Source organism: Rhineura floridana, chromosome 5 (assembly GCF_030035675.1).
Source record: "Rhineura floridana isolate rRhiFlo1 chromosome 5, rRhiFlo1.hap2, whole genome shotgun sequence".
In the NCBI taxonomy this organism is placed as follows: Eukaryota; Metazoa; Chordata; class Lepidosauria; order Squamata; family Rhineuridae; genus Rhineura; species Rhineura floridana.
The window spans coordinates 94,192,061-94,215,257 of record NC_084484.1 but is presented as its reverse complement, the minus strand read 5'-3'; the positions used below and the strand labels follow the sequence as shown (position 1 = coordinate 94,215,257).

The window sequence follows — 23,197 nt, the reverse complement described above, 5'->3', positions numbered from 1 at the left end:
GAACTGCAACTGTGGTTAGTTTCACCATAGTTTTTTTTTTTTTAAAGCCAAGAACAGAAACCAGAGTTTGATCTTGGCTTGTTTGGACAAGCCATGGTGTAAGCTAATAGCAAGTTTGTGTTAGTTCAGATGAAACAAACTGTAGTTAGTTTAAACTAGAATGAGATGCTTCTGAACTTCTCTTCATGAGTGCACTGAAGGAGGAAAGAGGAAGGGGGTGTGCATGAGCTGGAGACTCATTCAGTAGCATTAAACCATGGTTTAATGTAGGGATGAGGGACCTGTCACCTTCCAGATGTTGACCAGTTCTCATCAGCCAGCATAGCCAATGGTCACAGATGATGGGGTTGACTTAACGTAATATCTGAATGTAGTCATTCCCTGACTACATATCACCATTGGAAATCATGGTCAAACAATGGTTTCCAGTCCTGGCTTATAGGCAGACTATGGTTTGCCATTATGTCCAAATCAGCCCTAATAGTAGTAAGAAGCTCATTAGCATCCCACTAACTATAATGAATGCAGCTGCTCCTGGTCCATTTACCTACTGTTGAAATTGCAGCACAGTTGTTTTGTGTTTACATTGTCTAGCCAGTGGAGCAGTCAGCTTGCAGAATGATGTGATTCCAGTCTTAGGAGCACACCTCATTTGGAACTATCTTTCTGTGCTTTATTATGATAATTAAATAAGCTGGATCCTAACAATCTGAAGACCAAAATAATGATGATGTCTTCTTGCTTGTTACAGTTTCAGCAGTGTATGATGTAACATTAAACTTCAGAGGAAACAAGAACCCATCCTTATTAGGAATCCTTTATGGGAAGAAATATGAAGCTGATATGTGTGTCAGGTGAGCAGGGCATGTATTTGAGAGCATGGTGTGTGTTTTAGAGTTGTCAGTGTTTAAATATGGTGTAAAACTGCTATCTTTACCTGTGTTCCTTCCCCCCATTGGTTTAGGATCCTTTACCTTTTCAGGCTTAGCATGGAAGAGCCTTCATTTTCAAAAATGAAGGCTAATGTGTGTATCTAACATTACCTTGAATCATTTAAAAGTAATATGTTGCTCTGGCTGCTGTTTCAGCTGGTTCCATATTTGGTTTGAAAGACCTACGTGATCATGGGGAAGTATATTATGTAAAGATCCATGGATTTGTACAGCCACCTTTTAAAGCGTGATAAATAACAAAGCATAGTCGTTAGTGTCGTTTAGATAGCTGAGGCCAGACTGGTTTGATGTCTTGGGATCCTGTTGCCTGAGCTTTCTGCTGTTCAGCAATATATATGGGTGACCCATCTTGTCAATGTTTATTTTGTTCTAATATTAAAAGAATTTCATGAATGCTTTCTGATTATCTTAAACTACATGATTTTCTTAAACATGTCCTCTCTTTACATAGGTCATGGTAATGAAGGCTTTGTCACCTTCTTTAGTGCCTCACAGATATACTTGTACTGATGTCTATGACTGGTTTTGTTTTATGGTCAATAGGAAAAGCAGAAGATCTAATTCAAGGATGTCAAAACATAAAGCCCAGGGAACCTTTGGGGGTCTTCAGGGTCCTCAGTGTGGCATGCAGCATTCCTTCCACACAAATTGCTGGACCATCTCCAGACCATGCCCTTGGTAGAGCTAGCAGGGAATGACCTGCCAGTGGCTGCTACTACTTGCTTTTCCCACCATTTCCTTTAAATAAGCAGCATGGGGAACCAAGAAGTGTAGAGAGCATTAGAGAGTGAAGTGCAGAGCATTGAGGTAGAACAGACTGGATTGCAGAACTTATTGTTTGCCCATATTTGCAGCCAAGGGCAAAAAGCATGGGTGGTGGCGATTGGTCAGTGGAGAAGGAGACTTGAATAACAAGGGTCTTTGGGCTGGCAGGAGGGAGGGGATTTTGGAGTCCAGGCAGTGGCATATAAGAAGAGAGTTTAGATGAGGTGGAGGGGTTGGCACTGCAGGCCAAGAGATTGGGGGCAGTGGTGATACTATTGAAGGGAATTAGGGAGGCAAAATGGGAAAGGGTAACATTTAGGATCGGATCAGGAGAGGTATTTTTAGAAATTAACTACAAGTTGTATTACAGTCCCCTACTCACCCAGCCCACCCCCGGAGCATTAATTGTGAATTTTGTTTTTTAAAGGGTGTGTCCTGAGCATCTGCTGTAGGGGAGTTTGGCCCTCCAAATCATTTTTTTAAATACCGCCAGTCTGTGCACTACATCCAAAAAATGTCTGTGTGGAGACCGTGAAATGTGCTGTATTTAATTTGATTTCATTTTCTTTTAGCAAACATTTTCTCCCTCACCTCCCGGGGTGTGTTCAGAAAGACTGTGTCTGCCATGCAACCCTGTGCTTTGTGGGAATTGCTCCGTGGTAGAGCACATGATTTGTATGCAAAAGGTCCCAAGGTCAATCCCCAGCATCCCCAGATAGGCCTTGGAAAGACTCCTGGCTGCTGCCAAGTCAGTGTAGACAACACACAGCTAGACAGAAAAATGGTCTGGTTCAGATAAGGCCTCTATATTCTCACTCAAGATAGTGAAGTAAAATGGTATCCTTTGTTATATACCCGTTAACAGGAGTAGCCAAGTTCTGAAGAGCTGCAATCTCTTCCGTTTGTTCTTATTCTTTCCCCAACAAAAGAGTCTATTGTAGTTATAATCTTTGAGTACATGGACATACAAGCTTTGATCACCACTGGTCTTTGCTTGGATAAAAGAAAGGGAACCATTCCACCCTTTTTTTATTTTTGCAATAATTCCCTCCACCTTCCTCTTTGTTGTACAAAAGAGAGGCTATCTTTTCACCTTTACCAAATAAGGGTTCTACTACATGATCTACATGTTCTGGCTGTGGACACCCCCTAGTGGAAGATTCATGGCAGGAATGCAACAATACAGGGATTTCAATGGTATTTCAACGGTACCAGAGGGTCACTATTGCTAGTTAATATAGCCAACGTGTTGCTCTCCAGATGGTATTGGACTACTGTACAACTCCCATAACCCCTGACCATTGGCCATCTTGACTGGGGCTGATGGGAACTGTAGTCCACCAGCATCTGGAGAGCAACACACTGGCTGTCCCTGGAATAGGGATTAATGTTGCCTAGCAAGGGGACCATTAAATAGTTTGGTCATATGAATATGTATTACAGATGTTATTTTAATATATTACCTGATCTTTAGCCTGAGGTCCCAGGGTGGGTTAAAACAGTTTAAAATATATCCCTTAAAACAATTTAAAACAACTTAAAGTCACAAACATCACAAAAATAGGGTAAATCCTAAAAATATACGCGCAAAATATGTTTGCACATATGTGGTACTTCTGTTGCCGTTGGGGTTCAGTGCAGATATTTTGCAAGAAACACTGAATGGTCATGTTCAGATTTGTATAACTTTTGGACAAGATTCTTTATAACTATGAATAGTGCAATTCTGTGCATGTTTACTTCGGAGTAGGTTCCACCTTGATCAAAGGGTAAATGTATATGGGACTGCAGCCTAAGTGAACTTTTGTAAGATTTATTTTGGACATCGAATCTTGCAGGGGCTCTTTAGGACATTTGACTGTGCAGCTAGCCTCATTTCACTCTGTGGACCCAATCTGCCAGGAACATTTCCAGTGCAAGACCCAGTGAAATTAATGGGAGTTAGTCATTTCAGTGGACACACAAAATTCTTTGTGCATTGTGCTTCAGTTCTCCTAGCAGTTCAGGCTTTTCATTGCAGAAGTTGGTTTACAGTGCTTTGCTGCGTTAAAAATGTAAATGTACTGCCTTGAAGTTGATTCCGACTTATGGTGACCCTATGAATAGGTTTTCATGAGGCTGAGAGGCAGTGACTGGCCTAAGGTCACCCAGTGAGCTTCATGGCTATGTGGGGATTCGAACCCTGGTCTCCCAGGTCATAGTCCAACACCTTAACCACTGCACCACACTGGCTGTCGTTGCTGCGTTAGACTGCTGAAGTTTCATTATGTCACGTGCCCTCCAGTTGTTTGGGACTAGAACCTCCATCACCCTGACCATTGGCCATGCTGACTGAAACTGATGGGAATGGTCCAAAACACCTGGAAAACACCAGATTAGGGGAGTCTGCATTATGTTATCATGGATTACACTTCCATGTTTTGATGGATGATTCCAGCAGAACAGAGGACAGAACAAGTGCATGTGTATGATGAAGTAGTAGTAGTAATAATACTACTTAACATTTGTGTTTTGCTTTCAAGTGTTCAAAGTGCTTGATGTGCACATTTAGTTGTAATACTTACCATAATCCTGTAAGACACTGGTGAGGCACCTCCAAGCCTCCGAGGTTGGTCTGCTGAGCCATTTTGAGTGAACATGCCCTCCTTCCCCACGCCTGATGCCATATGACATCAGATGTGAGGATGTTCAACCAGGAAAAGTTCAAAAATAATTGAAACCGAGGTGGCAAAGGGAGAATCAGGAGCATTCTTGGAGTTCCTTTGCAGTTGCAGCTTGAAATTCCAATCACTTGACATCATATGACATAATGTGATTGATATGTGGGTTGCCCCGGCCCCTGTCAAAATGGCCACAAAGGATTGGCCACTTCTGGGTCTGGTCATCAAGGCAGAAGTGGTTCTCCACCTTTACTGTGTTATTGTCCTTCATATTGCAGGTGGCCAGGGGTGGGGGTGGGACTGACCCTGAGAGACAGCCACCTAGTAAATTCATGGCAGAGGCAAGATTGAAATTGAGGGCTTTCCGGTTCACAGTTTTTTAGCCGCTGCCCTATACCTTTTGAAGTTTGAAATTGAATGATAGTAGAATGCATGGAAGATGGCAGAAGGGGTGTGCGTGAAATTGTTACCTAGTTGCCTGCAATTCAACCAGCATAGCTTCACTGCTAAATTCTAAAACAAGAAGTTATGTGGCAGAGTCAGCTTCTTTCCTAATCTTCAGGATGTCAGACTTGATGGCAATTACCCAGAGGTTTGGGGAAAGCATTTTGCAGATGCTCAAATACTTGTTTTATTATTATTTGCCATGCTCCAGGGCTGAGATGTGTCACTGAAAGTCAAATCTACTTTTAAGCACAGTTCAAACTGAGCAGTGATTGGAAATGCATTAGTAATTTAATGCTGCTTTTCAAAGATGTGCTGTATCTGTTACAACACAGGTGTTCATTCTTCCCACCTGCTTATAGGAATATATAGGTAGATGTTCTGGGGAAGAAAAGGGGGAAAGGATTTGACTGAATTCTGATATTTGCAGCCTCCCTGCTGATTATTTGCGTTAAGTGTTCAGGGTCCCAAAATTATGCTACTTCCAGCTACATCCCATATAGAAGCCATAATTGTGATTATTCTAATTCTTTATTAAAAGCTCTTTCTTGAACTTTTTTAAAAACAAACTAGGAGGTTTCCACTAGAAGATATCCCTTTGGATGAAAAGGAAGCAGCAAAGTGGCTTCATAAACTTTACCAGGAAAAGGTAAATACTTGCTTTGCCTTTAAGGTCCTATGGAATAATATGCTAATGGAATGAATTCTCAAGGGAGACAATATTGCTATTTTCCCCATAGTTCTTTTAAAAGTTAATCACAAATGTGTGTGTGAGAGAGAGGAGGGGCGGGGAGAAAACCAGACTGGGACCATTGTGCTGGGAGAAACCCTTTTCCACTCAGGAAGTAAACCTTTTCAACTAGAATGCCATCATACAATAACTGTATGTTTACGCCTCAGAGCCAATCAGATTTACTCCCCGTGGCTGTTAATAATTTTGTAATCATGAATCTCCCACATCACACCTAGCTTGGCCCTTATAGATCAACAAGTATGAAACAGTCTTCCTATGTGGGCCAGATTTTTTAATCAATGTTTTGTATTAGATTTGACTAAATATCCTGTAACAATCCATACAACATTATTTAGCATGGTATTGTTATTGATCAAACACATTTCTGCCCTCTGCATCCTTTGACCATCACTCAGCAGGATGAGCTTAGCAAGCTAACAGAGCAATCAATCCAAACTATAGGAAGACAATGTAATGTATGCCAGAGAGTGGATTATGCTGCTGTAATTTACCCCTATTCCTAACTCTGTTCAGAAGTGGCACTAATGCTGGCTCAGCTGGTCCGAGCCTGGCAGAGGCAAAACAAGTAGAGTTTGACTTACACCACCCTTTTTGCTAGTGTAATGTCTGCTGTGCTGCTAGGTCACATGACTGAGCTGTTTGGAACAGAGGGAAGTCTCCCCCGAAGCATACTCCCATGCCACTGCCACTCCCCTGGAATACTCCTTTTTCAGGATTTATCCCAGCCAGCTTCGGGATGGAGGACTTACGCCAGTGTATCTCCTGCTGAGCCAGGATGAGGGATTTGAGTTGGCACACCTCTGGCTGAGCCCAGCCTCAGTCTGAGATTTGCCTACTCCAAACTCCACTCCCTAAGTTCTGCTTGAGCAATAGGCAACCTGTGGTTCTCCAGTTGTTGTTGGACTATAACTCCCACTGTCCCCAAACATTAGCCATGCTAGCTGGGAGTTGGTGCTCAACAACATCTGGTGAGCCAGTTCCCCCATCCCTGTCCTAATTGTATGCATATATGTAAGAAACAGTGAGGGGAAAAAAGGAAAAGGAACTTCTCAAAACAAAACAGAGATATTCCATGTAAGAGAGAAGAGTGTTTCAGGAAAGAGGCCAACTTTATCTCAAGAAAATCTATCACAGCAGTCTCCAACCTTTTCAGACCAGGGACCTCAACATGAATTTGAGGACCATATTTCTTTACCATATATTTGTATGGTGATAGTGCTGCTATGCCACTTTGAATCTGGCTGTAAATCGGTAGTGGGTCCTGACCCACTATCTGAAGACCAGTAAATACCATAGTCAACCACAGATAGCTAGGGCTAGCATTTTTAGGTGTCACCAACTAATATTTTTGTGCCAGTGTGCCCACCACTACCTCCTATGGTGCCTGCAAAAGGCCTCAGCAAAACTCCCCTCAAAATCCACAATTGTTCTTCCTGCTCATTTCCTGCTTGCACTGGCTCAACCCCTCCTATATTTAACAAACACTCTTAAATATGCTGACATTTCTTTGGATGCCAGTATTAGACACCCACCATTCCTTCTATGTGTGAGTGAGTTTGGTGGTGCCTGATATAGGTGCCTTTTTCCCACTGATGGAGGGAAGCTGATGGGGGACATGCCACACCATTTTAGATGTAGCAGCCATTTTATGTTATACCACACTCCATAGTTGCCCTTTTATGACTGTGCTCCACTGTTGCGCCTTGGGCGCAAGAGGAGTTAGATCAGGGAGAGGAGTCAGATGAGGACGAGGTCCCTGGGGACGTTGAAGGAAGGGGGAGCACTGCCAGCCCATAGACTTCTTTGACCAGCCCTCCCATCGAGTCAGATTCCACTCCGCCTGCAAGCTCCTCACCTGAGCCATTGGGAAGCAACCTCTCGCACGCACCTCCCCCACCCCACAGGAATCCCCACCTGGCACTTCAAACACTTCCCCGCCAACCAGGTTCCCGCTCCTTGAAGCCGAGACGTCACCTAGTGAAGCCCCGCTGTCAGATAGGCTGTCGGAGGCTCGCCCCCTCTCACCCCACGTGAGATGGCACGAGAAGAGGGACTTTCAGAGGAGCTGGCATTTACAGGCGAAGACCTTCCCTATTTAAGCAGGTGCCCACCCAGATTCTAGTGATGAGTCATCTCTCCCCACACACTGTAGAGACTGTTTAGGTAGCTTAGCTAGGGAAAGTAGTGAGCCAGAGTAGACAGGTTTATAAAGTGCACTGCTTTGGATGTAACCATCACCCTAATAAAACGAGAACCAAGCCTTGCCTCTGTCACCTCCCTTCACCGATGCTCCCATGACTGACACCATGGAGGCTAGCTCCGCCGCCGAAGGAGGACTTAACCGTCAAAGCCTTGTACGCCGAAGTGCAGAATATCCAGGCAGTAACCCAGAATATCCAGCTCGAGAATCAAAACCTTCAAGCCTTGATTGCCCAAGGAGGTGCAGCACTGGCAGCCAAGCCACCCGTCAGAGTCAAGGCACCAGTGGGACTACCTCCTTGTGGCCAGAGTGACCAGTTCGCCACGTTCCTTGCCCAGTGTGAACTATACATACGCGTATGTCATACTGAGTTTCCAAATGACGATGTGAAGGTGGCATTTATCATCAGTCTCTTAGAAGAAGAAGCAGCCAAGTGGGCTACCCCATATCTGGTGAGAAACAATCCTGTCTTGGGCCTTTGTTGCAGCCATGACCAAGATGTTTCGTGACCCTCAGCGTAAAGAAACGGTCGCCCGCCAGCTAGGAGCCTTGAAACAAGGGAAGGGCTCCGTGGGGACCTATACTAACACGTTTCGTGTCTTAGCTCAGGAAGTGCAATACAATGACCTGGCTTTGATGTACTTCTACCAGAATGGGCTTAGCCCAGAGGTGCTGGACGAATTGGCGTGCACCTTCCCACCCAGCAGCCTGGCAGAGCTGATCCAGTTATGTCTGCAGATAGACTGTCAGATTGAAGGTCGCCACTTGGAACGCAGGGCAGAATTTCCACGTTCTCAGGCTCCCTCACCTCTGCCCTGCATCCGTTTCCTGCCTAGTGTGAGTTGGGGGTGACACCCATGCAAATTGGAGGGGCTAGACCACACCTGTCGGAGGAGGAGAAAGAGAAGCACAGGAGGGAGGGGTTATGTCTGTAATGTGAGAAAGGGGGGCACCTGGCCCAAGGATGCCCCTCCAAAGGAGAGAGAGCTCCAATGCAGGAAAACTTCAAATCACAGCTCTCGTAGAGGCCCAAGAGTTGGGAGCAAAGCAGACACCGTGGCCTCGCCAGCAACCCCTCCCATCACAGCCCACCCTTCACTTGCTGGTTCGGCTGACTCTTCCCTCGGGGCAAAGTCTCCAGGTCAGTGCCATGATTGACAGTGGGGCTTCATCAAGTTTTATGGACTGGAATTTCAATCAGGAGCATGGCATGCCCACCCAAATGCTCGAGCAGCCCTTGTCCATTGAGACTATTGATGGGCAGTCCCTAAAGTTACTGTTAAAGTTAACTGTTACTGTGACGGAGATGCTGGGAATGGAGATCCCGGGACATGTGGAGAGACTGTCATCCTACGTGGCTTCCCTGCTCCGCTTCCCAGTGGTGTTGGAAATGCCCTGGTTGGTTCAGCACAACTCCACAATTGTCTGGGATGAAGTGGTGATGGTGTTTACCTCAGGATATTGCCATCAGCACTGCCAACCGCAGAAGAAGCCTCCCCCCAACATCGTGGCAGGAGTTGCACTGCAGGAGGGAGTTGCCCTGCCGGCCAAGTATGAGGAGCATCAGGATGTGTTTGACAAAAAGAAAGCTGATCAATTGCCCCCCCCCATCAACTCTACGATTGCGCCATAAATCTGATGCCGGGGGCACATATCCCTGCAGGACGGATTTACTCCTTGTTGGAACTGGCGCTGGCGGCGCTGAGGGAATTCCTGGAAACTAACCTGAAGAGGGGCTTAATTCGACCCTCCCAGTCTCTGGCCAGGGCCCCTTTGCTGTTTATTAAGAAGAAGAACGGGGAGCTACACCCTTGTAATGACCACTGAGAATTGAACAAGATCACCATTCCCAATAGCTGCCTCCTGCCGCTCATCACGGAGATGGAGGAGCTACTGCTGTCAGCCAAGATTTATACCAAGCTGGATTTGAGGGGAGTTTACAATCTGGTATGAATCAAGGAGGGGGATGAGTGGAAGACAGCATTCAAGACATGGTATGGACAGTTTTAGTACTTGGTCATGCCATTCGGACCATCCAATAGGCCAGGGGTCTTCCAGAGCTTCATGAATGACATATTTAGGGATTATTTGGACCGGTTCATGATCGTGTATCTGGACAATATCCTAAACTATTCGGACTCCCCAGCTAAGCACGATGGACACGTGCGGGTGGTGCTACAGCATCTCAGGGAACATCGTCTCTATGCCAAACTGGAGAAGTATGGCTTTGACTTGACCATGATGGACTTTTTGGGGTATCGCATTTCTCCCACCAGGGTGGAGATGGACCCAGGCAAGGTCAACTGCATCCTCACATGGCAGCCTCCCAAAACAAAGAAGGATCTTCAGTGGTTCCTGGGATTCACCAACTACTACCATTGGTTCATTGCTAATTACTCTGACAAGACTGCGCCCCTCACGAACTGCCTAAAAGGCTCGGGTCCCTTTCACTGGACTGATGCTGCACAAGGAACCTTCAAAGAGCTGAAGGTTCGGTTCGCCTTGGAACCCATCCTGCAACACACGAACCCTGCACGCCCTTTTGTGGTGGAGACGGATGTGTCGGATGTGGCCATCGGTGCGGTGCTTTTACAACCAGCATAGGGTGTGTGTGTCTGAAACCATGTGCATACTTTTTGTGGAAGTTGACAAGTTCAGAGCAAAACTATACCATGTGGGGAAAAGAGTTGCTGGCCATTCAGGTTGCATTTGAAACTTGGCAACATCTTTTGGAAGGAGCACAGCATGAGATTGAGGTACACACCTATCATCAGAACCTGGAGAGCCTCCACATTGCACGTACACTGAATCAGAGACGGGAGCGCTGGGCTCAGTTCTTCGCTCGCTTCCACTTCAAAATCCATTACAAAATCCTCAGGTGCAGAATAAGCAGGCAGACGCTCTATCCTGCAAACCAGAATACCTGGAGAACCCGACTCCAAGACCACCACAACTGATTATACCCCTCGACAAGTTGGTGGCAGGGGTGTGCCAGGACGCCTGGGTAGAGGACCTGCGGTTGGCATAAGAACAAGATCTGTTTGTCAAGGAGAAGCGCTCAGAGCTAGAGGAGCAGCCTACTGGGAGTAGAGAGGGCTTCATGCTGAAGGCGGGTGCTGTATCATCATGATGCTATGTACGTGCCTCCTGGGGACATGAAAGCCAAGGTCCTGCACCAATGTCATGACTCCCCCACTGCTGGGCACTTGAGAGTCTTCAAAACCTTTCAATCCAACGCCAGAGAGTTTTGGTGGCCCCAGATGAAGCAGGTGGTGGAGCTCTACATCAAGTCCTGCCCCACCTGTGCCAGAGCCAAACCAGTCATGGGACGGCCGGCAGGACTCTTAGAGCCACTCCCTATCCCCCAGGGTCCTTGGCAGATGGTAACTATGGACTTCATCACTGACCTTCCCTCCTCACAGGGGAAGACAACAGTGTTGGTAGTGGTTGCTTTTACTAAAATGGCTCATTTCATTCTGTGCTCGGGACTCCCAAACGCACGAGACATGGCCCAATTGTATGTGCAGCATGTGTACTGGTTGCATGGCCTCCCAGACAGTTTAGTTTCGGACCAAAGCCCAAAATTTACGGCTCGGTTTTGGTGCTCCTTCTGGCGATGCCTGCAGAGCAAACTGAGACTGTCATCATCTCATCACCCACAGACAGATGGTCAGACCGAGAGAGTGAATGCCACGTTAGAGCAATATCTCTGCTGCTATGTCAACAACCAGCAAGACAACTGGGCATCCTTTTTGCTCTTAGCGGAGGTTGCATACTACAATGCAGTGCACGCTACCACACAACAGACTCTGTTCCTTGCCAACCTGAGATACCTCCCTCAAGCTTTGGCTGCCCCACACATCAACCCTGCCATTCTGGCAGCTGAGGAATTTGTGCAAGAGCTCCAAGCAACGCAGCAGCTGTTGAAGTAACAGTTAGAGGAGGGCAAAAGTGGACTATAAGAGAGCTACAGATCAACATTGACAGGAGGGGCCCATAATCCGTGTGGGAGACAGGGTGTGGCTGTCCACGCATTATCTGCATACATAGGCGCGCTGCCATAAACTGGAAAACTGAAAGGTGGGTCCGTTTAAAGTGGAGGCTCAGGTCAATCCAGTGGCTTTTTGTCTGAGGTTGCCTCGCTCCTTCAAGATACATCCAGTGTTTCATCGCTCCCTGCTTACTCTGGAACATCTTCCGGATCCCCACAGAATGCCAGAGGTGCCTCTGCCCCCTGTTATGGTGAATGGGCAAGAGGAATATGAAGTGGAGCAGATTTTGGACTCGCGGAAGCACCGAGGGTGGCTTCATTATTTGATCCACTGGAAAGGGTATGATCAGACGGAGCATTCGTGGTAATCAGCTGACAACATCCATGTGCTGGACTTGGTGAGGGATTTCCATGACCCTTACTTGGACAAGCCCAAGCCCAGGGGGTGGGGGGAGATGGTGCATGAAGGGGGGGATGATTGGGCCCTGGGCGCAAGGGGGGTTAGATCAGGGAGAGGAGTCAGATGAGGATGAGGTCCCTGGGGACGTTGAAGGAAGGGGGGCGCTGCCAGCCCACAGACTTCTTTGGCCAGCCCTCCCATCGAAGCAGATTCCGCTCCACCTGCGAGCTCCCTGCCGGAGCCATTGAAAAGCAACCCCTCACACGTGCCACCCCCACAGAAATCCCTGCCTGGCACTAAACGCTTCTCCACCAACCAGTTTCCCACTCCCTGAAGCCGAGCCGTCACCTAGCGAAGCGCCGCTGTCAGGCTTGCCCCCCCTCACCCCACGCAAGATGAGGGACTTTCAGGGGGTGGCACTTTGGAGGCGCCTGTGTTTACAGGTGAAGACCTTCCCTATTTAAGCAGGTGCCCACCCAGACTCTAGTGCTGAGTCCCCACACGCTGCAGAGACTGTTTAGGTAGCTTAGGTAGGGAAAGTAGTGAGCCAGAGTAGACAGGTTTATAAAGTGCACTGCTTTGGATGTAACCATCACCCTAATAAAATGAGAATTAAACCAAGCCTCGCCTCCGTCTTGTGTCTCGGGCTCTGGGCAGGACATCCACAGCACTTTCTGAGGATTCCATATGTGCTCACTAGAGATGGGGTTCACCGCACAGTTCTGATCCGCTTGCATTCTGATAGTCTGTTGTTTGATCCTGATCCGCCCTTTTTTTGTTCTTGCTTGCTCTTGCAGTTGCCGATGTGATATGCTGTGCGCATTTTTGGTTGATTCAATCCGCTGTATTTTTTTTTTGGTGGCCAAAATTTCATAGTTATCAATATAGATACTTACATAAATGATGACAGTATTTGATGTGGTTTTTTGGCGGCGGGAAAAACATTGGTAATTTTTAGGTTGCTTCCTTGAATCATCACAGTGTTCTTGTTTTTTTGGCGGTGGGAAAAACATTTCATAATTTTTAAGTTGCTTCCTTGAATCATCGTAGTGCTCCACATGGTTTTTTTGCTGCATTAACTTAATGTAAAATAGGAGGGGATGCAAAAGAATAAATTCTTGCCAATTTGCAGCCATGGCCGCAAAATCCGTGCCGATTACAGCCGCAGCCTGCAGCAAGAAATAGGTGCCAGTCTGAAAGGATGACGAACTATTGAATTCAGCTGGAATCTGGTGCCAGGTCTGATTTAGTGGATATACTCCCCCATCCCTAGGGCCCACTGATCCAAAAAGGATGTCAACCCCCAATTTACAGTTATGCATCCCATGCTCTGAGTCTGGAAGTCAGGGTTGAAAGTTCCAAGTGCTTTGGTGTTTGCCCACATTCCTATCCCAATATAAGGTGTGAAAAGGTGAATGCATATAATCTCTGTAGACCATGCTGATGTGATTCATTGCTTCCTCCAAGAATGGGCCCCAATCCTTTTTTCCCCGCATCATGTATGTTAGATTGACCTATGAGGTTCCACAGTAGCAGCGACAAAGGAAGTGGTTGTACTAGCACTAACTAAAAAGTCACGAATCTTGTTTGTCCTCAGTATGATACTTTTTTATATGAGAGAAAATATCAATTTGAGAGAAATATTGATAACATTTCTAATGCTAATAACATTTCCATCTATGGCCATAATGCCTTGAACATGCCCAATCTTGTCAGATCTCGGAAGCTAAGCAGGGTCAGGCCTGGTTAGTACTTGGCTGGGAGACCGTCTGGGAATGCCAGGTGCAGTAGGTTTAGAGGAAGGCAATGGTAAACCACCTCTGAATACCTCTTACCATGAAAGCCCTACAAATATATCCAAAAAAGATTCATAGAGTTGCCATAATTCGTAATCGATTTGAAGGCATTTAACAACAATAACATTTCCATAGGGCTGGATGGTCTCTTTTCCTCCATATTACACATCCATTCCTAAGGCAGATCCTTAAAATCTCATTGAAATAACAGGCTGATTTCTTCAGTATGTTTAGAACTTGTAAAAAACAATATTTGATGCCACTGCCACTGCCATCACACACAGAGATTAAAGAGTTTGAGGAGTCTGTTGAGATCTGATCTACAACCTATGGTTCACCACCACCGTACATTCATTCATATTTGCTCTTGTCAATGGAAATTGAAATAATAGGAGATTAATTATCATGGTGAGTTGTACATAGTGGTCAAATCAATGCAGGAAAATAAATGGCAGCTGCCTATAGACCTCATCTCATTTGATACAGCTCTTCTCAGGGGAATAATAAGGCTTAATCTGAAGATGGTTTTACATGGTAACAGCAACTTTCATGTGAAGGTTTGGTGCAAGATGGAAGCTGGAGGACAACTAAAAATGGGAGCGCTTGAGTGTGAGGTTCACTCAGGCTTATGTAATTCTAAACCCATGGTTTGTGTTACATCCTAATGTAGACTATGTTTTATCACCTAACTCTTTCTGCAACGGATGATGTAAATAGGGCCCTAAATGTTCTAGACTGTCTGAAAATATATTGGACAACAATTACTATATACTTCTGAGGACAAATTGTGTTTTGTTTAGGTAATAGCCATGATACTTGGTGGGATTAATAGTAGTTTCAGGTTAATAAGTTATGACTGGTTATGTGAATAAAGTAATATGTGAAATTGGCACATCTTTTAGCTTTCAGGGAAACACTCTATTTCCCCCCCTTACATATCCCACCTTTCTACCATTGTGGAACCCAAGGTGGTGTACATGTTTTTCCCAAGTGGTCTGCTATCTAGGCACTGACGAGACCCAGACCTGGTTAGCTTCAGCAAGGTGGCGGCCTTATGTGACCCTTGTCAGCTTCTTCTGTATTCTTACTCAGCTGGTGCACACATGGTATTTTAGTGCTTTCTCAGTGGTATTGAAAAATGGTACAAGATCAGTGATACAAGCAATGGTGTGTAGAAGAAGGCAGAGTGAATAGGGAAAGGACTAGGTTGGCAGGAGAGCAGCAAGCCCTAATTTATCTACAAGCTGTTTTTATTTTTTTTAATAATCATGACCAAACAGAAAATACAGATTCCTCCCCCAGCAGCAAGTAGTACTAGGTCACAGAAACCTGCCTCTATGACCATTTTAAAATCTACAGGCTTTGAATGATGTGAGTACACTTTCATGTGTTCCCAAATTAGGAAGATTTTTCTTTCTCTCTTCAAGGATGCTTTACAAGAGAAGTATAATCAAGAGGGTACATTTCCTGGGCAGCAATTCAAACCCCCGAGAAGGCCATGGACTCTCCTCAACTTTCTCTTCTGGGCCACCATTCTCCTGTCCCCTCTTTTCAAATTTGGTTTTGGAATTTTTGCAAGTGGATCTCCTCTTCTGATTCTTGCATTCCTGGGCTTTGTTGGAGCAGGTAAAAAACAATGAGCTAATATGTGTGCATCCATATCCTATGCTACAGCCAGACAGCACTGTTATTTACTTGGCTAATTGGCTTAGCTGTGGTGAGGTGGGGAAGCAAAATTGTGCTTGTTAAATGAGTTCTTCTTTGTCTGTTTATATTTCTGTACTGGAACACAGTGGTTATTAGATCTAATAATTAGCACTCTGACAAATGATTTCAGAATCTGCTGTATTATATATTTTGATGTTCTTTCCCAATCTTTCCAAGAGTTCAGGACAGGATGTGATGTGCACTTTATTTTTACAATAGCCCTATGAGACGTTTAGGCTGAACATTATCTTCCCTAAGGTTATCCATAAATGTATCCCCCAGACAAAACTAATACATTACTCCTGCATCACATAGACACTGTCGTATGTATTTACACTTAAAGTGTTGTGCTGCTGATCTTTTAGTCTACAATTCAACAAGGAGTTAAACATGCTTAAATTCAATGCAATCAATGAGTTAAATGCAGTTATTTCTGTGTGGGATTGTGGCCTTAATAAAATAAGTAAAAAATAAATGAACCATCTGTATCACTGATACTTTAGCCTTTTCTGTAACAACTTTAGGATAGTAATTCTGATACTATCCTGACCCCCCTCCCTTAATATTTTTAAATTCACTTTAGTACAATGTTAATCATGCTACAGCATCACACTATGTATAATCCTTCTGTAAAGGCTGAAGACCAGATGAAGTGGTTTGCCTGTTTTGACCCCTTTTGCCTCTGCACTCTGGCTAGTGGACATCCCTAAGATTGTGAGCAAGTACTTCAGTTTACCTCACTGGTACAAGTGCCCATTAGAGAAACAGGAAAGTAAAGGTGTGCTAAATAGAAGGCACAGGAGAAGGGTTGGATTTGGTTGGAGAAAGAAAAGGCAAGGCTTGATTTGTGCTAAAATATGGACCAGCACTGAATAACAAGTACTATACTTGTCACTGACTAGAATGACTCAGAATAGGCATATACCAAAGGCAGTCTTCCTTCAGAAAATGGAAGTCTTGTTCGAATGAAGAAAATAAAAAAGAACACAAACTCTGGCAAAAGAAATGCAAGAAGACAATAAGGGATGCTAAAAAAGAATTTGAGGAGCACATTGCTAAGAACATAAAAACCAACAACAAAAAATTCTATAAATACATTCAAAGCAGGAGACTATCTAGGGAGGCGATTGGACCCCTGGATGATAAGGGAGTCAAAGGTGTACTCAAGAACGATAAGGAGATTGCAGAGAAGCTAAATGAATTCTTTGCGTCTGTCTTCACAGTGGAAGATATAGGGCAGATCCCTGAACCTGAACTAACATTTGCAGGAAGGGATTCTGAGGAACTGAGACAAATAGTGGTAATGAGAGGAAGTTCTAGGCTTAATGGACAATATAAAAACTGACAAAACACCGGGCCCGGATGGCATCCACCCAAGAGTTCTCAAAGAACTCAAATGTGAAATTGCTGATCTGCTAACTAAAATATGTAACTTGTCCCTCGGGTCCTCCTCCGTTCCTGAGGACTGGAAAGTGGCAAATGTAACGCCAATATTCAAAAAGGGATCCAGGGGGGATCCCGGAAATTACAGGCCAGTTAGCTTAACTTCTGTCCCTGGAAAACTGGTAGAAAGTATTATTAAAGCTAGATGCACATAGAAGAACAAGTCTTGCTGAAGCAGAGCCAGCATGGCTTCTGCAAGGGAAAGTCCTGTCTCAGTAACCTATTAGAATTCTTTGAGAGTGTCAACAAGCATATAGATAGAGGTAATCCAGTGGACATAGTATACTTAGACTTTCAAAAAGCTTTTGACAAGGTACCTCACCAAAGACTTCTGAGGAAGCTTAGCAGTCATGGAATAAGAGGAGAGGTCCTCTTGTGGATAAGGAATTGGTTAAGAAGCAGAAAGCAGAGAGTAGGAATAAACGGACAGTTCTCCCAATGGAGGGCTGTAGAAAGTGGAGTCCCTCAAGGATCGGTATTGGGACCTGTACTTTTCAACTTGTTCATTAATGACCTAGAATTAGGAGTGAGCAGTGAAGTGGCCAAGTTTGCTGACAACATTAAATTGTTCAGGGTTGTTAAAACAAAAAGGGATTGTGAAGAGCTCCAAAAAGACCTCGCCAAACTGAGTGAATGGGCGGAATAATGGCAAATGCAATTCAATATAAAAAAGTGTAAAATTATGCATATTGGAGCAAAAAATCTTTATTTCACATATACGCTCATGGGGTCTGAACTGGCGGTGACCGACCAGGAGAGAGACCTTGGGGTTGTAGTGGACAGCACGATGAAAATGTCGACCCAGTGTGCGGCAGCTGTGAAAAAGGCAAATTCCATGCTAGCGATAATTAGGAAAGGTATTGAAAATAAAACAGCCGATATCATAATGCCGTTGTATAAATCTATGGTGCGGCCGCATTTGGAATACTGTGTACAGTTCTGGTCGCCTCATCTCAAAAAGGATATTATAGAGTTGGAAAAGGTTCAGAAGAGGGCAACCAGAATGATCAAGGGGATGGAGCGACTCCCTTACGAGGAAAGGTTGCAGCATTTGGGGCTTTTTAGTTTAGAGAAAAGGCGGGTCAGAGGAGACATGATAGAAGTGTATAAAATTATGCACGGCATTGAGAAAGTGGATAGAGAAAAGTTCTTCTCCCTCTCTCATAATACTAGAACTCGTGGACATTCAAAGAAGCTGAATGTTGGAAGATTCAGGACAGACAAAAGGAAGTACTTCTTTACTCAGCACATAGTTAAACTATGGAATTTGCTCCCACAAGATGCAGTAATGGCCACCAGCTTGGACGGCTTTAAAAGAAGATTAGACAAATTCATGGAGGACAGGGCTATCAGTGGCTACTAGCTGTGATGGCTGTGCTGTGCCACCCTAGTCAGAGGCAGCATGCTTCTGAAAACCAGTTGCCGGAAGCCTCAGGAGGGGAGAGTGTTCTTGCACTCGGGTCCTGCTTGCGGGCTTCCCCCAGGCACCTGGTTGGCCACTGTGAGAACAGGATGCTGGACTAGATGGGCCACTGGCCTGATCCAGCAGGCTCTTCTTATGTTCTTATGTTCAGTAGACAGTACTTTACTTATACCTGTTTGGCCTTTGACCTGAGTCCTCTTAAGATGCTTGATCTCTGCTTATGTGTGCATATGTACACAGAGAGAGAGAGTTGTGCATATTCCAGTTTTGTGCAGATGTAGAATTTTATTATGCAAAATTCAGTGTCCAAAAAGGCTCAGCTTTCATTCCAGTCCAGGCCTGAGCCTGTGGCCCTCCTGATGTTGTTAGGCTCCAGTTCCCATCAGCCCCAGCCAGCATGGCCAATGGCCAGGCTTGATGGAAATTGTAATCCAACAACTTTTGGTGAGCGCAGGTTCCCTATCCCTATTTTAGCCCCAAATGGCTGTGCAGAGAAGTTTAAAACTGGTGAAACCTCAGAAGTGGTTGTGGGCTTGTTCATGGTGATGATTTCTAGTAGCTGGGACTTCAGCATGCTGAATTGTTCCTTCTTCTGACTAATGGCTAGGAATTTATCATCTATCTGTTACAGAGTATACATTACCTACTCTGTGTGTGTACGTGTGTGTATTATATGCATGCACATGTTTATCGCTACTCTCACTACAGTGTACAATATAAAATTGGTCACTAATCAATAAATAGTGGAGTAACTTCTGGAATAATTTAGTAGTCTCTTTTCTTTCTGTTTTAAAGCTTCCTTTGGAGTTCGTAGACTGATCGGTGTAACAGAAATAGAAAAAGGCTCCAGCTATGGCATCCAAGAATTCAAGAAAAAGAAATAATTTTACAGACACAGTTCTGAACATATAACAAGACAATGGTATCAGATTAACTTCATTGAAGAAAAGATACTTAGTAAACTTACTTTTTTTTCTTATTAACTGATAACTAATAATACTTGAGCCAAGACTGAAGAAATTGGAAGATTCAAGAGAAAGAGGAAACAATTGACTACTTGCCTGCCTAAGGATTCCTGTATTCATAGTTCTGGAAGGAAAATCTGGGCTAACCATTTTTTTTGTTGCTTTGTTGTGGGTGGGAGGGGAAGCTGAAGGATGGAGCTACATGCATCTTCAGACAACTGGTTTGTCTTTCAAGAGTACAACACTTATAAGAGGAGCTACTGAATGTTTCTCCTTGCTAAAACTAATTTAATATTTTCTTATTCTTAGCATCTTTTTAAAAAACAAACAAGGCAGCATGCATTGCAGCAAAACACAATCTTCAGTTCATTTACAGCCATTCTTCAGGGAGGAAGCCATTTGGAAAAGCTACTTCATTCTTGCAGACATTTTATTTTTAGTTTCTTACTTATTAATTTATATAAGACAATGGCATTTTAGTGGCAGCAGTACCTTACTGATGAGCACATCCTTTCAACAAGACACTAGAATTAATGCAATTCCAGTTTTCCCTCCCCCCAGCCATCACCACACGCAAACACATTTCTTTCCTCCTATGCTGCCCCCATTAAAACTGGAATATGCTTAGCTTCGTTTCCTATATAGATCTGGACTTGCTATTTCTTTTGTTTTCTTTTTTAAAGACTATATGATGAACCTGACCGTTTGACCTGTGTGGCTATGGCTGCTCAATGACTTGGTCTTGGCTGTTTAAAACATCTGTTCTTAAATCTCCTGCATGGTTTGTTTTAAAAAATGGCATAAATCAGCACAGAAGCCTGGAAAAGATCTTGTATTAAAAAACTATTAAAAGTAGGAGAAATGCGAGGACTGTACTGTACCTCTGCAGCCGTAAGCACACTTCCTTTGAAGAAGTTCTACTGATTTCAGCTGAAAGTGTTTTCTAAGTAAATGTGGTCAGGGCTGGGAGGTCAGTTTGCCTCTGTTATCATAGGATATTACTAAGTAAACCAGCAATCATTGAAGCTTTTAAAAAAAGAGTCTTTAACATCTCAGCATCTGATGGTTCAGACTTTTCTGCTGCATATTAATAGCTACCAATATGGTGTCTACCATCTCTGGCTCCAAAAACACCAATGGGAACTACATATGAACAGTCTTAACCTGGTGGCTACCTTCAGTCACAATGCACAGTGGCTGCTTCCATGCAGAAAGCCTTTATTTGTTTGACATAGCCTTTTAAGCCAACCAGTTTTAGAGTGGCATGGTATTTCTAGACTTACTTTGTCTAATAGATGTTGTGGGTGAATGATGGGGCACAAAGAGGCTGCGTTCCTTCAGAAACTGTTTTGTGTATGGCAGTGGCATATATCTTCCAGTGTTGGGACCAAATTTTGCCGTAAGCTCCGCACTAAAAACAATCTGAATTAAACTCTATAAATGGAATTCAAAGCAGAATTAGACCCTACTACTCCTTATGATGAAATATTAACACACATTCTTATCTGAGAATTTGATTATTAATTTTAATGGATTATTAAATGGCTGGGTTTGTTCTCTTTCTCATAGCCAAGGGTAAGCATTTAATATTTTACTTTCAAAATGCAACTATTGACATTTTTTTATTCCCCACTTGCAAGAGTTCATTTTAAGAACATTTTGAATACCTTTGTTTGGAACTCTCCACTCTGAAGCTTGGAAAAAATCTTTGTGGAAATTGCTTATCTTTGCTTTCTCATGCATGTGACTGTTTGGGGATTTCTAAATGAAAGGTTTTTGAAGTTGTCTTGTGGGACCATGATCAAAATAAGTGATATACAAGCATATAGAGAATGGCATGCAGGAGAACAGTGCATGCAGCTAGAACTTTGCTTGTTGTTCTGCAGTACCAGTTCCAATTGCTGAAGAGATAAGTCATTTTACAAATGGAATGGTTGCTTGCTTCTTCAGCAGCAAAAGCTCTAACTGCATTTGTTCCTTTCCTGTATGTATATACCAGTACTGTTACGTCACAGCTCACAGAATCCATGCATTTTGCTACATCTCTCCTCTAGCATAACACTGCACTGTCAGTCCCGGAATCGGTTAGCTAGGCTTCCTACCCTGACTGTAAGGGCAGACAACTCTTATTAACTTCATTGGAAGTTGAACTTGTGCTTCTTGGGGAGAATCCAGCCATGACTGTATTTTTTACTCAGTAAATATATTCTGCTGTTTGTTTTTAAACTGTTAGACAACTAAACAGAGAACTTTTCCTCTGCTTTCTAGAGGACTGAAACAGGCAGGGTTGTTTTTAAAAAGTACTTGGTAAATAACTTCCTTGTTGCAAAGGGTTTTTTTTCCTCCTTTTAACAGATGCTGTATAATTGCTTTCTGAAGACGATGTTGAATATATTTTAATTGCACTTAATGACAAAAACAAAGTAGGAAGTCCTCTGGCTGTGTGTTACAAATAGATGTGAGCAAGAAGTTCTGTATTGGTAGACTCCAGAAATTTTAACAGAATTAAGGGGGGGAGGGGGAGGGTCATGCAGATAGAGGTTGCAAGGAAGATAAGAATGAGTATATATGTTTTCAAATAGGGGTTCAGTCTCTACCTAGTGCAGATAGCTCCTGCTAAAAGGTACCGGGAGTAGTACATGTACATTGTGGGGAGAAAAAGCAGATGTTTTTTCTTCTGTTTTGTTTTCATATCATGACATATCGATCATATTTTGTTTTTGAAGACATAGTAAAGAATATACATTAATTTGTTTGCAATTCTAGAAAGACATATCAGTTCTGAAAACTGAAGTGTACAACATTGCACAATATAGTACATGACAGCTCATCTTTTTGGCTTGAACTTTTGGTTTGCCTCTTCAAATAGTTTTTTTAATATATAAATATGCAGAGTATGTGTGAAAGAATATTTCTGGAAATAGCAGTAAGTGTGTCACATAAAGAATATCAAGTGGTTTGGATTGGAACAGTGAGCATAGATTTTATACCTTACACTATTTTCTTCTGGTTTAATAGAACATAGCTTGTATATTTCACTACCAAGCCCTTTGAGAGCAATAATAAACAAAATTATACCATGAACTTTCTTTTCTTTTTCTTTTGGTCTTCTTCAATTTTAGTCATTGTTAGAACGTGTCAGCCTTTTCCCCTTACCCCTTCCTTCCATTTTCAGCGCTCCAGTTGTGTCTTAATGTATTGGATTAAAATGTAACTTTTCAAATACATAGGCTGGAATCCAAAGACCTACTTTACATATATCCAGAAGCTTCAGCATGCCCTGTGGGACTTTTGTTGTTGTTACTTTTTCCCTTTCCACAGCAAAGACTGTGCCATATCCCAATTATTTAAAAAAAACAAAGTGAGTCTGCAGCACAGCATTGGGAAAGGGGCTTCCTGCTTACCAAGAAACACATTTAACCTCCATCTGCCCTGCCACCGGTGGCCGTACAAAACTAGCTATGCATTGCTTGGATTAATGGGCCTTACCTATAAGTTGCATTGGCTCCAGGCTAAGTTAGTTGAACTTGGTTCCCTTTGAAATCAATGGGACTTAAGTAATTATTAACTTGTCCCATTGATTTCAATGGGGATTAAGCTCAACTAACTTAGTCAGGATCGAGCCCATTATTTTTAACAGCATTTTCAATATATAAAGCGCCTTCAACCATTTTAGATGATTTCTCCTCAACCTAG

General features: G+C 43.6%; 1 protein-coding gene and 1 pseudogene across 9 annotated transcripts in view; both read left to right on the top strand.

The window, feature by feature from the left end:
• AGPAT3 (1-acylglycerol-3-phosphate O-acyltransferase 3) overlaps positions 1-22,585 on the top strand; it is a 130,817-nt gene extending 108,232 nt beyond the window's left edge. For 8 of the 9 annotated variants that reach the window (XM_061627522.1, XM_061627525.1, XM_061627526.1 and 5 more), the window contains 4 exons: positions 752-854; positions 5,396-5,471; positions 15,391-15,589; positions 19,332-22,585. In XM_061627522.1, the coding sequence (XP_061483506.1) occupies positions 752-854; positions 5,396-5,471; positions 15,391-15,589; positions 19,332-19,420 (467 nt within the window). In that variant the 3' untranslated portion in view covers positions 19,421-22,585. The remainder of the gene's footprint in view (positions 1-751; positions 855-5,395; positions 5,472-15,390; positions 15,590-19,331) is intronic. The other variant, XM_061627530.1, reaches the window with a different exon arrangement.
• Positions 13,843-13,961, top strand: LOC133386317 (5S ribosomal RNA; annotated as a pseudogene).
• Positions 22,586-23,197: the final 612 nt, after the last annotated feature.